At 47.0% G+C, this 16,775-nt stretch overlaps 1 protein-coding gene across 6 annotated transcripts in view; it reads right to left on the bottom strand.

The window, feature by feature from the left end:
• The window catches only part of syt17 (synaptotagmin XVII), a 64,131-nt gene that overhangs the window by 32,932 nt on the left and 14,424 nt on the right, over positions 1-16,775 (bottom strand). For 3 of the 6 annotated variants that reach the window (XM_064985722.1, XM_064985723.1, XM_064985724.1), the window contains 5 exons: positions 10,747-10,892; positions 4,339-4,484; positions 3,749-3,986; positions 2,875-3,028; positions 1,863-2,006 (listed from right to left, as the gene is read on the bottom strand). In XM_064985722.1, the coding sequence (XP_064841794.1) occupies positions 1,863-2,006; positions 2,875-3,028; positions 3,749-3,986; positions 4,339-4,484; positions 10,747-10,892 (828 nt within the window). Of the gene's footprint in view, positions 1-1,862; positions 2,007-2,874; positions 3,029-3,748; positions 3,987-4,338; positions 4,485-10,746; positions 10,893-16,775 lie in introns of those variants that run through there. The other 3 variants (XM_064985725.1, XM_064985726.1, XM_064985727.1) reach the window with 2 other exon arrangements.

Genomic DNA, 16,775 nt, shown 5'->3' with positions numbered 1-16,775 from the left:
AGTCAAAATCCAGACCTGAATCCAATCGAGAATCCAATCCAACCTGAATCCAATCTTTCTGTGGAAAGAACTGAAAACTGCTGTTCACAAATGCTCTCCATCCAACCTCACTGAGCTCGAGCTGTTTTGCAAGGAGGAATGGGAAAAAATTCTCATTCTCAGTCTCTCGATGTGCAAAACTGATAGAGACATACCCCAAGCGACTTACAGCTGTAATCGCAGCAAAAGGTGGCGCTACAAAGTATTAACTTAAGGGGGCTGAATAATTTTGCACACCCAATTTTTCAGTTTTTGATTTGTTAAAAAGTTTGAAATATCCAATTAATGTCGTTCCACTTCATGATTGTGTCCCACTTGTTGATTCTTCACAACAAAATACAGTTTTATATCTTTATGTTTGAAGCCTGAAATGTGGCAAAAGGTCGCAAAGTTCAAGGGGGTCGAATACTTACGCAAGGCACTGTATAGAGCGTACAACTCTCTTTATTTTATATAGCTGATGGTAAAGACGTCAATAAACTGTAAAAAATAAATAAATGTAAAAGTAGGATGAAGACAAACAGTCATTGTCAAATAAATCACTTCAAAAAGTAGACAATAACCCCCCAATTCATCCACTCTAAGATCATGCATCTGAAACAGTGTAATCCACTCTAAAATAATCTGAAACAGTGTAATCCACTCTAAAATAATCTGAAACAGTGTAATCCACTCTAAGATCATGCAACCGAAACAGTGTAATCCACTCTAAGATCATCTGAAACAGTGTAATCCACTCTAAGATCATGAATCTGAAACAGTGTAATCCACTCTAAGATTATGCATCTGAAACAGTGTAATCCACTCTAAAATCATGCATCTGAAACAGTGTAATCCACTCTAAAATCATGCATCTGAAACAGTGTAATCCACTCTAAGATCATCTGAAACAGTGTAATCCACTCTAAGATCATCTGAAACAGTGTAATCCACTCTAAGATCATCTGAAACAGTGTAATCCACTCTAAAATAATCTGAAACAGTGTAATCCACTCTAAAATCATCTGAAACAGTGTGATCCACTCTAAGATCATCTGAAACAGTGTAATCCACTCTACGATCTGTCAGGACCCGGTTACGAACCTGGGTCTCCGGAGTGAGAAACAGTCACTTAACCAACTGAGCCACGAATAGTCAGCAGAACCCAGAAGATGAGGCAGACACAGCAGTACTTAAGACGGTGTATTTAATAAAGTAAAAAGGAGAAGTCCTTCAATACAAAAATGGCAAATCCAAAAGGTGGTAGGAATAGCACAAAAAAGCCTCAAGAGATACTCAAAAACAAAAACAGAATTCCACAAGAGCATCCACCGGAATCGACAAGAATACACAGAACACTAGGGCTGGGTGCTAACATACAAACACAGAGCACAGAACTGAGGGAAACTAAGGGTTTAAATACAATCAGGGGAAACGAGGCACAGGTGCAAATAATAATGGGGAACAAGGGAAAAAACATAAGGTCAAAAAGCACAATGGGGGCATCTAGTGACCAAAACCCGGAACAACCCTGGCCAAATCCTGACAAGATCATCTGAAACAGTGCGGTGCACCGGCCATTTGATGAATAGGAAAAGGCTATTAATTTTTTTTTTTAAATGTGATGTGGTTTGATGTGAACACAAATTAAATTCAGGGTAATAAGTGTGCCAAACGACAATCGCCAAATGTCATTAGACTTATAGCCTGAATTTAATTTATGTTCACATCAAACCACATCACATTTTGATACCCCTGGTATCAATACTCCACAGTATTGTGTGTTTGTGTATGTGTGTGTGTGTGTGCGCTCGTGTGTGTGTTTTGTTTGCGTGGGTGTTCACCTTGCCGATGACACAGTGTCGTGAGAACTTGTCGAAGTCGACCACAGACAGCAGCAGGGTGCGGCGCTGGGCCTCCAGGAACAGAAGGTCAAAGGTGAACCGCTCCTCGAACACCGGGTTCTGTGTCTTCCTCTTCACCCCTGTCTGAAGAAGAAAAATGCTTTAATGTCCATGAATTTTTTTATTTTTATTTAACTAGGCAAGTCAGTTAAGAACAAATTCTTATTTACAATGACGGCCTACCCCGGGCCAAACCCGGACGACGCTGGGCCAATTGTGCACCGCCCTATATGACTCACAACCACGGCCGGTTGTGATACAGCCTGGATTTGCAATGAGCAAATGAGACTGACAGCAACGAGGCTGAAAGCAACGAGACTGAAAGCAACGAGTCTGACAGCAACGAGGCTGAAAGCAACGAGGCTGACAGCAACGAGACTGAAAGCAACGAGTCTGAAAGCAACGAGGCTGAAAGCAACGAGGCTGAAAGCAACGAGACTGAAAGCAACGAGTCTGACAGCAACGAGGCTGACAGCAACGAGGCTGACAGCAACGAGGCTGACAGCAACGAGGCTGACAGCAACGAGGCTGACAGCAACGAGGCTGACAGCAACGAGGCTGACAGCAACGAGGCTGACAGCAACGAGGCTGACAGCAACGAGGCTGACAGCAACGAGGCTGAAAGCAACGAGGCTGACAGCAACGAGACTGAAAGCAACGAGGCTGACAGCAACGAGACTGAAAGCAACGAGGCTGACAGCAACGAGACTGAAAGCAACGAGGCTGACAGCAACGAGACTGAAAGCAACGAGACTGCGCCCCTGGAGCAATACTTCTAGGTATGGTTAAGTGCTTTGCTCAAGGGCACAACAGCAGGCAATGGAATCTAGGATACTGATGCCAGCAACCCTCCAGTTGACAGCTCACTCCACACCAGACTTTTCCAGTCAGAGCTGGGATTCAAACCAGCAACCCTCCAGTTGCAGGGCCGCTTCTCTAACCGCTAAGCTACCTGACGGGAGTTCTTGTGGTCCGGCAGCAGGCTGATCTTGACGTATGGGTTGGAGTGGGCCATGTCCTGGCGGGCTCCATCACAGGTCAGAGGTGGGGGCAGGTCGCGAGCCTCAATGACCCTAACACCCAGGTGGCCGTTGATTAGATCATACCTGAGAGGAGAGGAGAGGAAGGGGATGGGAGGGAGGGAGGGAGGGAGGGAGGGAGGGAGGGAGGGAGGGAGGGAGGGAGGGAGGGAGGGAGGGAGGGAGGGAGGGAGGGAGGGAGAGAGAGAAGGAGAGAGAGAGAGAGGGAGAGACAGAGAGAGAGAGGGAGAGAGAGAGACAGAGAGAGAGACAGAGACAGAGACAGAGAGAGAGAGAGAGATAGAGAGAGAGAGAGAGAAAGACAGAGAGAGAGAGAGACAGAGAGAGACAGACAGAGAGAAGGACAGGGAGAAAGACAGAGAGAGAGAGAGAAAGACAGAGAGAGAGAGAGAGACAGAGAGAGAGAGAGAAAGACAGAGAGAGAGAGAGAGACAGAGAGAGAGAGAGAGAGAGAGAGAGAGACAGAGAGAGAGAGAGAGAGAGAAAGACAGAGAGAGAGAGAGAGACAGAGAGAGAGAGAGAGAGAGAGAGAGAGAGAGAGAGAGAGAGAGACAGAGAGAGAGAGAGAGAGAGAGAGAGAGAGGAGGAGATTGGGATGATCAGAGGGACACGAAGAAAAGAAAAATCAGATTAATGAAAATAAAATGCGTGTTTTTCATATTTTCCTGTATTTATTTCTAGACCTGGGGAAGTGTACATGCTGCTTATAGCAAAGCAGCTGATTACTATTATTCTGATTCTGAAACATGAAAGATATATTACAACGTATAAAAGACAACACATTACTGTGTGCTGAAGTGGAGCATGCCCAGTTGGTATCGTAGCAGAATCTCCTCGTCCGTTAGCGAGTCCACGTCGTCTCCGGATGAGTCCAGAGAGTAGAGGCGAGGCTCCAACTTCCTGAAGTAGTCATCCGGAGGGGGTCGACGCAGCGGCTGGATCACCTCCTTCCTGGGGCCCATGGCCCAGAACTCAATGGGTTTCACGTCCACCAGTGGAGAGCTGGGCCTGCGGGCGTCTAGACCTGGGGAGGGGAGGGGTGAATAGGGGAGAATATAGATCAAGGAGAACAGAGAGGGAGAGAGGAGAGGGGAACGAAGAAGTTCATTAAATATTTTTTTTTGATTCAGTGGTTCTTAGTAGTTCAGTGTTTCATCCAGTGGTTCTAAGTGGTTAATTGGTTCAGTGATTCAGTAGTTTATTCAATAATTCCTTGGTTCAGTGATTCAGTGTTTAATTCAGTAGTTTAGTTGTTAATTGGTTCAGTGGTTCAGTGGTTAAGAGTTTGATTCAGAGAGTCAGTGGTTCAGTATTTGATTCAGTAGTTAAGTGGTTAATTGGTTCAGTGTTTGATTCATTTGATCAGTTGTTCCTACTGGAGAGTTGTCGGACCAGGCTGAAGGTGGATCGGGACATCTCTGAACTGGAACGTCTCCGGGTCGGAATACTGTCCTGTGTTGCCATGGAGTCAACATGAGTGACCCCGGTATCAGTGTCCTTCTCATCCACACACTCGTTCACTCTGAGACGGAGAGAGAGAGAGAGAGAAACAGAGGGAGAGGGAGAGACAGAGAGAAAGACAGGGAGAGCCAGAGAGAAAGAGGGAGAGAGAGAGAAACAGAGGGAGAGTGACAGAGAAACAGAGGGGAGGGAGAGACAGAGAGAAAGACAGGGAGAGCAAGAGAGAAAGAGGGAGAGAGAGAAACAGAGGGAGAGGGAGAGACAGAGAGAAAGAGGGAGGGAGAGAGAGAGAAACAGAGGGAGAGGGAGACAGAGAGAAAGAGGGAGGGAGAGAGAGAGATACAGAGGGAGAGGGAGAGACAGAGAGAAAGACAGGGAGAGCCAAAGAGAAAGAGGGAAGAGAGAGAGAAACAGAGGGAGTGAGAGAGAAACAGAGGGAGAGGGAGACAGAGAGAAAGAGGGAGAGAGAGAGAGAGAGAAACAGAGGGAGAGGGAGAGGGAGAGGGAAACAGAGGGAGAGGGAGACAGAGAGAAAGAGGGAGAGAGAGAGAGAGAAACAGAGGGTGAGGGAGAGAGGGAGACAGAGAGAAAGACAGGGAGAGAGAGAGAAACAGAGGGAGAGGGAGACAGAGAGAAACAGAGGGAGAGGGAGAGAGAGAAACACTTAAATCTACTACAGGTGGTCCATGGCCAGATCTCCCCCCAAATAATACATGTACATTTGTCTATGAATATTACGAACAACAGATTAAACTCTTTTAGGCCAAGGTATCCGTGAAATAAGTTTAGAGGGTGTAATAGAATGCAGGCCAATGCAATATTATTAATTTACAAGATTCTGTTCTTAACCCTGGGCGACATGGGCCCGGGAGGCTCACAGAGATATTGGTATCCACAGTGTTCTGTTCTTAACCCTGGGTAACATGGGCCCGGGAGGCTCACAGAGATATTAGTATCCACAGTGCTCTGTTCTTAACCCTGGGCAACATGGGCCCGGGAGGCTCACAGGGATATTAGTATCCACAGTGCTCTGTTCTTAACCCTGGGCAACATGGGCCCGGGAGGCTCACAGGGATATTAGTATCCACAGTGCTCTGTTCTTAACCCTGGGCAACATGGGCCTGGGAGGCTCACAGAGATATTGGTATCCACAGTGTTCTGTTCTTAACCCTGGGCAACATGGGCCTGGGAGGCTCACAGAGATATTGGTATCCACAATGTTCTGTTCTTAACCCTGGGCAACATGGGCCTGGGAGGCTCACAGAGATATTGGTATCCACAGTGTTCTGTTCTTAACCCTGGGCAACATGGGCCCGGGAGGCTCACAGAGATATTAGTATCCACAGTATTCTGTTCTTAACCCTGGGCAACATGGGCCCGGGAGGCTCACAGGGATATTGGTATCCACAGTGTTCTGTTCTTAACCCTGGGCAACATGGGCCTGGGAGGCTCACAGAGATATTGGTATCCACAGTACTCCACCAATTATCCATTTTTCAACTCAATACTTCTTGTATTCTCTCATTTTTGTGTTTAATTTGTTTCAACATAAATGCGCTGTAATGTTTTGATTAGGAGGGGGTCCCTGATGAATTTGCATCGGTCACAAAAGGGGTCAGAACCCCTTATCTACCACACATTGGTGGTACCTGCCAACTCAGAGGACGGAGCTCTGAAGGACCAGAAACACCTGTTATTGGCTAATGGGGTTGAAATGTTCCTTTTCCTTCAACTGGGGAAATCAGACAGCTATACAACAACGACATCATCATCATCATTTACTCTCTCTCCCTCTCTCTGTGTGTGTGTGTGTGTGTGTTAACGACTTTCTGGCAGGATGAACTGATTGTTTCTATGGCGATAGTGATACTTCTGTAAACACAGCTGTCTGCATCTCAAAGGCGTGGCAGGGAGCCTAGCGGTCGGCGCGTGGGGTCAGGAACCCAAAGGTCACGAGCTCGCCTAGCGGTCGGCGCGTGGGGTCAGGAACCCAAAGGTCACGAGCTCGCCTAGCTGTCAGCGCGTGGGGCCAGGAACCCAAAGGTCACGAGCTCGCCTAGCGGTCAGCGCGTGGGGTCAGGAACCCAAAGGTCACGAGCTCGGCTAGCGGTCAGCGCGTGGGGTCAGGAACCCAAAGGTCACGAGCTCGCCTAGCGGTCGGCGCGTGGGGTCAGGAACCCAAAGGTCACGAGCTCGCCTAGCGGTCAGCGCGTGGGGCCAGGAACCCAAAGGACACGAGCTCGCCTAGCGGTCGGCGCTTGGGGTCAGGAACCGAAAGGTCACAAGCTCGCCTAGAGGTCGGCGCGTGGGGTCAGGAACCCAAAGGTCACGAGCTCGCCTAGCGGTCAGCGCGTGGGGCCAGGAACCCAAAGGTCACGAGCTCGCCTAGTGGTCAGCGCGTGGGGCCAGGAACCCAAAGGTCACGAGCTCGCCTAGCGGTCAGCGTGTGGGGCCAGGAACCCAAAGGTCACGGGCTCGCCTAGCGGTCAGCGCGTGGGGTCAGGAACTCAAAGGTCACGAGCTCGCCCAGCGGTCAGCGCGTGGGGCCAAGAACCCAAAGGTCACGAGCTCGTCTTGCGGTCAGCGCGTGGGGCCAGGAACCCAAAGGTCACGAGCTCGCCTAGTGGTCGGCGCGTGGGGTCAGGAACCCAAAGGTCACGAGCTCGCCTAGCAGTCAGTGCGTGGGGCCAGGAACCCAAAGGTCACGAGCTCACCTAACGGGCAGAGCGTGTGGCCAGGAACCCAAAGGTCACGAGCTCGCCTAGCGGTCAGCGCGTGGAGCCAGGAACCCAAAGGTCACGAGCTCGAGTCCTCGAGCCAACAAGAAGAAAAATCTGTCAATGTGCCCTTGCGCATACATGAGAAAAAGTAAAGATACCTTAATAGAAAATGACTTAAGTGAAAGTCACCCAGTAAAGTTATATTTGAAGAAAAGTATTTGGTTTTAAATATACTTAAGGTGCAAAATTATATCTAAGTGCTTTATCAAAAATAGAAACAAAATCTAAACGCAGCATCTTCGGGGAGGATTGAAGACTTGAGGGCTGACAAGTAGTACTTTAAAATAGTTTTACTGAATGACTTTGCACGACTACATTTAACCCTACTTGCTCCAGGGTCCTGGCAGAGGGGGAGTTGGGACATGAAAAAAAACACATTTTAAATGTGGACAAATATAAGCCCCCCCCTTATTATGAAATGGGATGCAGCCACTATGCTGCTGATGTAGAATATCTCTAATAACTACTGACACTTTATATCAGAATATCTCTAATAACTACTGACAATTTATATCAGAATATCTCTAATAACTACTGACAATTTATATCAGAATATCTCTAATAACTACTGACAATTTAAAACCTCCTTCTGTAGGAACAGACACATCTTCTCCTGACGACAGGTCCTTCTGTAGGAACAGACACATCTTCTCCTGACGACAGGTCCTTCTGTAGGAACAGACACATCTTCTCCTGGTGACAGGTCCTTCTGTAGGAACAGACACATCTTCTCCTAATGACAGGTCCTTCTATAGGAACAGACACATCTTCTCCTGATGACAGGTCCTTCTGTAGGAACAGACACATCTTCTGTAGGAACAGACACATCTTCTCCTAATGACAGGTCCTTCTATAGGAACAGACACATCTTCTCCTGATGACAGGTCCTTCTATAGGAACAGACACATCTTCTATAGGAACAGACACATCTTCTACTGGTGACAGGTCCTTCTGTAGGAACAGACACATCTTCTACTGGTGACAGGTCCTTCTGTAGGAACAGACACATCTTCTGTAGGAACAGACACATCTTCTCCTGATGACAGGTCCTTCTGTAGGAACAGACACATCTTCTCCTGATGACATGTCCTTCTATAGGAACAGACACATCTTCTATAGGAACAGACACATCTTCTCCTGATGACATGTCCTTCTATAGGAACAGACACATCTTCTCCTGATGACAGGTCCTTCTGTAGGAACAGACACATCTTCTATAGGAACAGACACATCTTCTCCTGACGACAGGTCCTTCTGTAGGAACAGACACATCTTCTGTAGGAACAGACACATCTTCTCCTGATGACATGTCCTTCTATAGGAACAGACACATCTTCTCCTGATGACAGGTCCTTCTGTAGGAACAGACACATCTTCTCCTGGTGACAGGTCCTTCTGTAGGAACAGACACATCTTCTATAGGAACAGACACATCTTCTACTGATGACATGTCCTTCTATAGGAACAGACACATCTTCTCCTGATGACAGGTCCTTCTATAGGAACAGACACATCTTCTCCTGATGACAAGTCCTTCTATAGGAACAGACACATCTTCTGTAGGAACAGACACATCTTCTCCTAATGACAGGTCCTTCTGTAGGAACAGACACATCTTCTCCTGATGACAGGTCCTTCTGTAGGAACAGACACATCTTCTCCTGGTGACAGGTCCTTCTATAGGAACAGACACATCTTCTCCTGGTGACAGGTCCTTCTGTAGGAACAGACACATCTTCTCCTGGTGACAGGTCCATGTCCTTATTTCTCCCTGTCGCCTATTATTCCATTTGAGTCTGCCGTCACACACACACACACACACACACACACACACACACACACACACACACACACACACACACACACACACACACACACACACACACACACACACACACACACACACACACACACACACACACACACACACAAATGAACACACTGTACTGTATTGTAATGACGGTAGTCATTGATAACATGAGACTGCATCCTGTCTGGTGATCCTGTTCTGTTCTGCTCGGAGGGAATTTAGTTCTATTAAAACACCATTAAAGGAGCCATCAGGGATTGTTACATGCAGTTCTCTCAGCTATGTACCAAAACAGGTGACGAGGTGATCGCTTGTTGTGTTTGGAATCCCGGATTGCCCCTTTAATATCACTGGCCAACGCTGAGAGGAATCTGCACAAACATGTTTTACTCATTTTATTGTCCTCCCTCCCTCCCTCCCTCCCTCCCTCCCTCCCTCCCTCCCTCCCTCCCTCCCTCCCTCCCTCCCTCCCTCCCCCTCCCTCCCTCCCTCCCTCCCTCCCTCCCTCCCTCCCATAGTATAATGCACTAGATATTGAATAGGGTGCCATTCACGACATCACACACACAGAGGAATACATGGGCCTTATCATGTGAAGGCCAGTCATCAACCATCCTTCCTTCCAACCATCCCTTCCTCATTCCCTCCCTCCTTTCTGTTTGTCAGGACATATAATTCTGGTCAGGACTTTGTACTGGACACCTAATTCTCAGCCATTCCTTGGGGATCATCAAGGACCCTTTGTGTCCATGGCGACAGCTGGCAGGGAGATAGTTGTCAAGGTAACAGGGCAATCTAAAACACATGGATTTAGGACAGGAGGGAGGGAGAAGAGGAGAGGAGAAGAGAAGAGGGAAATGAACTTAGGTGAAACCAATAGAGAGTGGGGGTGGGTAGATGGGGACAGAGATACCTCATGTTTTAATAAGAGTCAATAAGCCTCTGGTCAAATAAGTGCACTATTTAGGAACTAGTGTTTCATTTGGGAGGAAGACTGAGTCTCCATGATAGTCAACAGGTTCTGGTATATGGTCTGTATCTCAGACTGAGTCTCCATGATAGTCAACAGGTTCTGGTATATGGTCTGTATCATGCTATGTGGTTCCTACTCCTGAGAGACAACAGTATCGGTACAGTGTGTGTGTCTCCAACATGTCTATCTTAATCAGTAGAGCAATGCTTCAGCCAGGCCTTTGGTCTCTGTCACACACACACCCTCTCAACCACAGAATGAGCTCACCCAGAGTGCTGACGTCAACATCAGATCCCTAGAGAGACAGGCAGAACATGGGGGTTGGACTGTTCCATTACAGCACAGAACAGGGGGGTTGGACTGTTCCATTACACCACAGAACAGGGGGGTTTGAACTGTTCCATTACACCACAGAACAGGGGGGTTGGGCTGTTCCATTACAGCACAGGACAGGGAGGTTTGGACTGTTCCATTACAGCACGGAACAGGGGGCATTGACAGACCTGGTAACAATCTGTAATGATGATTGACTATATCCACAGATCTGTTGGAATAGGTTTAAAAGTGTATCCTTCTACTTCCTGAGACTGATCTAACACAACTGGACAAGCGAACGTTGTGTGCATGTGGGCATGTGTGCGTGAGCGTGCTTTCGTTCATGCGTGTCTGTTTGTGTGTGTGTGTGTCTGTGCAGTCGTCCGTCCGTTTGTGCGCTTAAGTGTGTGTCCATGCATGTGTGTGTGTGTGTGTGTTAACTCACAGCCAGGAGGGGGTCTGAGCAGGGAAGGGTCCCAGTATCTCCACCTCCTCATCACTGGGCAGAAAGCAGCACTCCCAACACCACAACAGACATGAGCGACACGACCACCGACACAATAGACAGTCAGTTAGCCTGGCCAGCACACCCTATAGAGAGAGAGATGGGGATAGAGAGAGAGAAGAAAGAGGAGAGAGAAAGAGAGAAGGAGAGAGAGAGAAGAGAAAGAGAGAGAGAAGAGAAAGAGAGAGAGAGAGAGAAGAGAGAGGAGAGAGGAGAGTGAAAGAGAGAAGAGAGAAGAGAGAGAGAAGGAGAGAGAGAAGAGAGAGAAGAGAGAAAGAGAGAGAAAGAGAGAAGAGAAAGAGAGGAGAGAGAGAAGACAGAGAAGAGAAAGAAAGAGAAATAAATAAGAGAAAGAGAGAGAGAGAGGAGAGAGAAAGAGAGAAGGGAGAGAGAGAGAAGAGGAAGAGAGGGAGAGAGAGAAGAGAGAAGAGAGAAGAGAGAGAGAGGAGAGAGAAAGAGAGAGAAAGAGAGAAGAGAGAAGAGATAAGAGAGAGAGAGGAGAGAGGAGAGAGGAGAGAGAGAGAAGAGAGAAAGAGAGAAGAGAGAAGATTATTAAATATGTTTTTTGGACACTGTAATTTGTTAGCATGATAGCTATATTTTTTGTTTATGGTAGACGCAGCTTGTTTGCCATTCGCTAATCAGCATTGTGAACGAGTTCAAAGCATGTGAATGCATCCAACTGGTTTTTTCCTACTTCACAACAGGTAAATACCACCTTCCCACTCGGTTATGAACACAGCATCACACATGATGACTCATCTCAGCAGAACTCTCTGACATCATCAGCGTGTGCCCACAATACGCATCAAAGTTCTTTTCGATTTCCCTTTTCATAGTCCTATTTTGACTTGGTAAACACCCTCATGTCCTGTAGCAATCAGCAGTATAGAGAAACACCTTCATTCTACTCTCTCTCTCTCTCTCTCTCTCTCTCTCTCTCTCTCTCTCTCTCTCTCTCTCTCTCTCTCTCTCTCTCTCTCTCTCTCTCTCTCTCTCTCTCTCTCTGTCTCTCTCTCTCTCTCTCTCTCTCTCTCTCTCTCTCTCTCTGTCTCTCTCTCTCTCTCTCTCTCTCTCTCTCTCTCTCTCTCTCTCTCTCTCTGTCTCTCTCTCTCTCTCTCTCTCTCTCTGCATGCTGGGAGTGATTGGTGCATGCTGGGAATTGTTTGAGTGAAGGAGTGCGTGTGTTGTGGAGAGTTAGATATTCACAACTTTCTTTCGGTTTGTTATTTCTTGGTGGCATTTATTTGGTTTTCTTCTGTGCATGATTAAGGTTATTATTATTTTTTTTTTGTGGTAGAATTAAGTATTTTGTTTTTTCGTATCGAAATTACCCTGATTTTGGCGGGGATGGCAGCCCGATTGGGGATGCCGTCCCTGTCACTTCGGCACGGCTTTAGGTGTGTTACTGAAGCTGCTGTCACGGTAGAGGAATTTCTGGTCGCCGTAGGAGAGAAGGTAGGCTATGAGAATATTACTTATGCATCCCGGATGAATAAAGCTGTGGTGGTATTTCTTAAAGAAGAGTGTCTGGTTGATCGTATGGTTGAGCATGGCGTACTTCTTAAAGGAATGTTTATTCAAGTTACGCCGCTTTTTCTCCGTCAACAAGGGTAACGATTTCAAATGTACCACCGTTTATTCCAAATGAGCTATTGGAGCGCGAGTTATTGCGCTTTGGGAAGTTCGCCAGTTCAATTAAGGTTGTCCCGTTGGGTTGCAAACACCCGGCGTTGAAACAGGTAATGTCATTTCGGCGACAGGTGTTTATGTTTTTGGACTCACCGGAGCAGACTTTAGAGTTATCGTTTAAAATTAAGTATGACAATAGAATGTATATGGTTTATGCTAGTACGGGTAGTCAACGGTGTTTTGAGTGTGGGGATGTTGGTCATAAGCGATATGCTTGCCCGAAAAGGGAGAAGGCAGAGGGAGGGGCACAGGTGGTCATCGTAACGCCTGGGCCCACTGATGTAGGGAGAGGTGAGCTGACAGCGGTAGAGCAGCTACAAGCACCTGTTGCTGAGGAACAAGTTATCCGTGTTGAGGGCACGGGATTGCAACTTGTATTAGAAGGAAATGTTATGTTACAGAAAAGTATTGTTGTAGAAGGTAAGGATGTATCTGAAGAGCCAGTTCCTCAGACTGGTGAGCAGGTGCCCAGTATGAGTGCTGGGGTAAAGGAGGTGGTTCATGTGGAGCTAGGCTCCCAGGTAGTGGAGGAGATGCCCTCTACGAGTGCTGGGTTTCATGTGGAGCTAGGCTCCCAGTTAGTGGAGGAGATGCCCACTACGAGTGCTGGGTTTCATGTGGAGCTAGGCTCCCAGGTAGTGGAGGAGATGCCCACTACGAGTGCTGGGGTTCATGTGGAGCTAGGCTCCCAGTTAGTGGAGGAGATGCCCACTATGAGTGCTGGGGTTAATGTGGAGCTAGGCTCCCAGGTAGTGGAGGAGATGCCCACTACGAGTGCTGGGGTTAATGTGGAGCTAGGCTCCCAGTTAGTGGAGGAGATGCCCAGTATGAGTAGTGATGTTCAGGTGGGGCTAGTCTCCCAGGTAGTGGAGGAGATGCCTGGTACGAGTGATGAGGTGCAAGTGGGGAGTGTTGAAAGGGATGTGGTAGAGGGGAGTCAGTTGTCTGTGGTCTCAGCTGAGGATCAGGAGAATGATATGGAGATCTCTTCAGATATGACAGCTGCTGGTGATGACTCAGTTTATGATCTAGAGGAGGTAAATGAGTTTCTGGATCAGACTTTTGGGAAATCTGTCAAATTGGCAGATTATTTTGATGTTGATAAGTTTGTGAGGTCAGCTGTGATGTTACAGAAGACGGTGGGGTTAGACCAGCTGAGTGAGAAGAAGCGGTTTCGCTTGAGGAAATTTGTTACTGCTGTTGCTGCAGCAAAAGGTGGTGGGAAACGTAGTCAGGTTAAGAGAAGAAAAAAAAATAATGATGATGATCATGCTTCATAGGGTGTCTTTTTTCTCGTTGGTTTCTCTATGGTTTCTTCTGCTTTTCTTTTCTCTTTTCTATATGGAAGTACTAAGGGTAGGTTCTCTTAATATTAATGGGGGAAGGGACAGGAATAATGGGGGCTTGGGTATTAGAAGTAATAAAACAGAAAAGACTTAATGTAGTTTTCCTACAGGAGACACATAGTGATGAGGAAAATGAGGTTGACTGGGGTATGTGGTGGGAGGGGCAACATGTACTCAGTCATGGTACTAATTTCAGTGCTGGGGTGGCAATTTTGTTTTCCTCAGGCTTAGGGGTGACTGTGGTATCTACAACAGAGATTGTCAAGGGTCGGGTTTTATTGGTCAAGGTGGATGTTATGGGATTTTCGTTTGTTTTTTTGAATGTTTATGCTCCTAATGAGGGTACAGAGCGTATTGCTGTTTTTGATCAAATAAAGGAAACCTTAAGACAGTGTGACCAAGAGGGGTGTATGGTTTTAGGTGGTGACTGGAATTGTACAGTGGATTTTACTGTTGATCGCACCGCTGAAGAACCTCACCTGCGGTCAGCCACTTGCCTGTCTGGCCTATTACATGAGTTTGAGCTTTCTGATGTGTGGAGAGTTAGAAATGCAAAAGTTAGGCAGTACACATGGCTAAAAATTAATGAAGGTTGTGTCAGTGCAGCAAGGTTAGACAGGTTGTATGTATCTGATCACTACTGTAGTAGGGTTGGAAAGTGTGCCATTACTCCTGTGGGTTTCTCTGATCATCATATTGTTACTGTTGATATTCACTTGTCCTGTCCACGAAGGTCATCGCCTTACTGGTATTTTAATGTTAAATTGTTACATGATGTCATGTTTTGTGACAGGTTTTTGTTGTTTTGGGAAAAATGGAGGGTTATAAAGGGGAATTTTGAGTCCTTGAGACAATGGTGGGAGGTTGGGAAGGCCCAAATACGAGTATTTTGTCAACAGTATACTGCTCTGTCTCAAATTGAAGTTAAAGAGACTATCAAGGCCCTTGAACAGGACATCAAATCTATTGAATTGAAGCTGCTCTCTCAGAACGACCCTGGACTTGTCATGAACTTACAGGACAAGAGACATGAACTGAGGTTGTTTCTGCATGAAAGAGTGAAGGGTGCCTTGATTAGGTCTCGTTTCGCTTCCCTTAAGGATATGGATGCTCCTAGTGCTTTTTTTTTTAACCTGGGACAGTCGACGTTTCAAAGAAAACAGATGGTCTGCCTTTGTCTCCCTGATGGGAAGGTGACCACGAATGATATTGAAATGCGTCAACATGCCGTGGATTTCTACTCGTCTCTTTATAAGGCGGAGGATTGTGACTCTCTGTGTACTGAACAGTTGTTACATGGTCTTCCTCAATTGGGACCTGAGCAGAGAGTCGCTTTGGACTCTGACATTACATTGCAGGAGCTGTCCACAGCAGTTATGCAGCTCTCAACAGGCCGAGCCCCTGGCATCGATGGTTTACCATCTGAGTTTTATAAGCACTTTTGGGGGTCTATTGGGGAGGATTTTTATGAAGTGCTGTGTGAATCTTTTCATGAGGGTTCTCTTCCTGTATCCTGTCAACGTGCGGTGCTTTCACTGTTGCCAAAAAAGGGGGATTTGGCTCTCATAAAAAATTGGAGACCTGTTGCTTTGCTGTGCGCAGAATACAAAATTGTTTCGAAATGTCTCTCAAATAGGTTGAAAGAGTATCTGGGAGTGTTGATCCACAAGGACCAGTCCTACTGTGTACCGGATCGCTCTATTGTTGACAATTTGTTTATGATAAGAGATGTTTTAGACATTTGTAAACTGCCTGATGTAAATGTGGGTTTACTTTCATTGGATCAGGAGAAGGCTTTTGATCGTGTGGACCATCACTACTTGTTTAAAACGATGAAAGCCTTTGGGTTTGGGGATGTTTTTCTGTCTTGGGTGAATTTACTGTATGCTGGAGCCTCGTGTATGGTGAAGGTGGGTGGTGGTTTAAGTTGCCCCATCCCTGTCCAAAGGGGCATCAGGCAGGGATGTCCAATTTCAGGGCAGTTATATAGTCTGGCGATTGAACCAATGCTTTGTTTTTTAAGAGCGAAGCTTACTGGTTTCTCTGTGCCAGGTGTAATGAAGGGTCCCACGATAGCACTGTCTGCGTATGCAGATGACGTGATAGTTTTTATTACAGGGGGTGAGGATGTTAAGGTTCTTTTAAACACTTTAAAGGTGTATGAGGGGGCCTCCTCAGCTAGAGTCAATTGGGGAAAGAGTGAAGCTCTGTGGGCAGGTCAGCTTCAGATGGGGTCCACTCCACGGTTACCAGGGGGGCTTCAGTGGGGCAGAGAAGGGATGAAGACTTTGGGGGTTTTTCTAGGCTCCGATGTCTTTCAGAAAAAGAACTGGGATGGTGTAGTGGAGAAAGTGTGTGCTAGACTGTCAAGGTGGAAATGGGTGTTGCCCCAGCTGTCTTATAGGGGACGGGTCCTGGTAGCTAATAATCTTGCTGCTTCTACCTTGTGGCACAGACTAATGATTTTACAGCCACCAAAGGGTCTGATACAAGAGCTTCAGAGGACCCTTGTCAATTTCTTCTGGTCTGGACAACACTGGATCAAAGCTGCAGCCCTGTACCTGCCACTGCACGAGGGTGGGCAAGGCCTGGTGGACATTTCCTCTAGGATCACGGCTTTCCGGCTCCAAGCTGCTCAGAGATTGTTGTACAGAGACTGTTCGAGCTGGGTTGAAACAGCCTACATATTGATGAGGAGAGCGGGTTGTTTGGGCTTAGACAGGCATCTTTTCCTCTTAAAACTGGAGGGGGGTGATTTGACTGGCCTGACTCCATTTTATGAGTCTGTTATGCAGGCTTGGAGAGTCTTTGTCAAGTCCCGTAAGGCCTGCACGCCACCAGGGATGTGGCTTTTTGAAGAGCCTCTTTTTCATAACACTGCCATCCAGTCCCGTGTTCTGGGTTCAGCTAGCCTACGTTCATGCCTGTTAG

Source organism: Oncorhynchus masou, chromosome 14 (genome assembly GCF_036934945.1).
Source record: "Oncorhynchus masou masou isolate Uvic2021 chromosome 14, UVic_Omas_1.1, whole genome shotgun sequence".
Classification (NCBI taxonomy): domain Eukaryota; kingdom Metazoa; phylum Chordata; class Actinopteri; order Salmoniformes; family Salmonidae; genus Oncorhynchus; species Oncorhynchus masou.
Note: the sequence above shows the minus strand (reverse complement) of the source record. Positions and strands in the feature narration are given on the sequence as shown.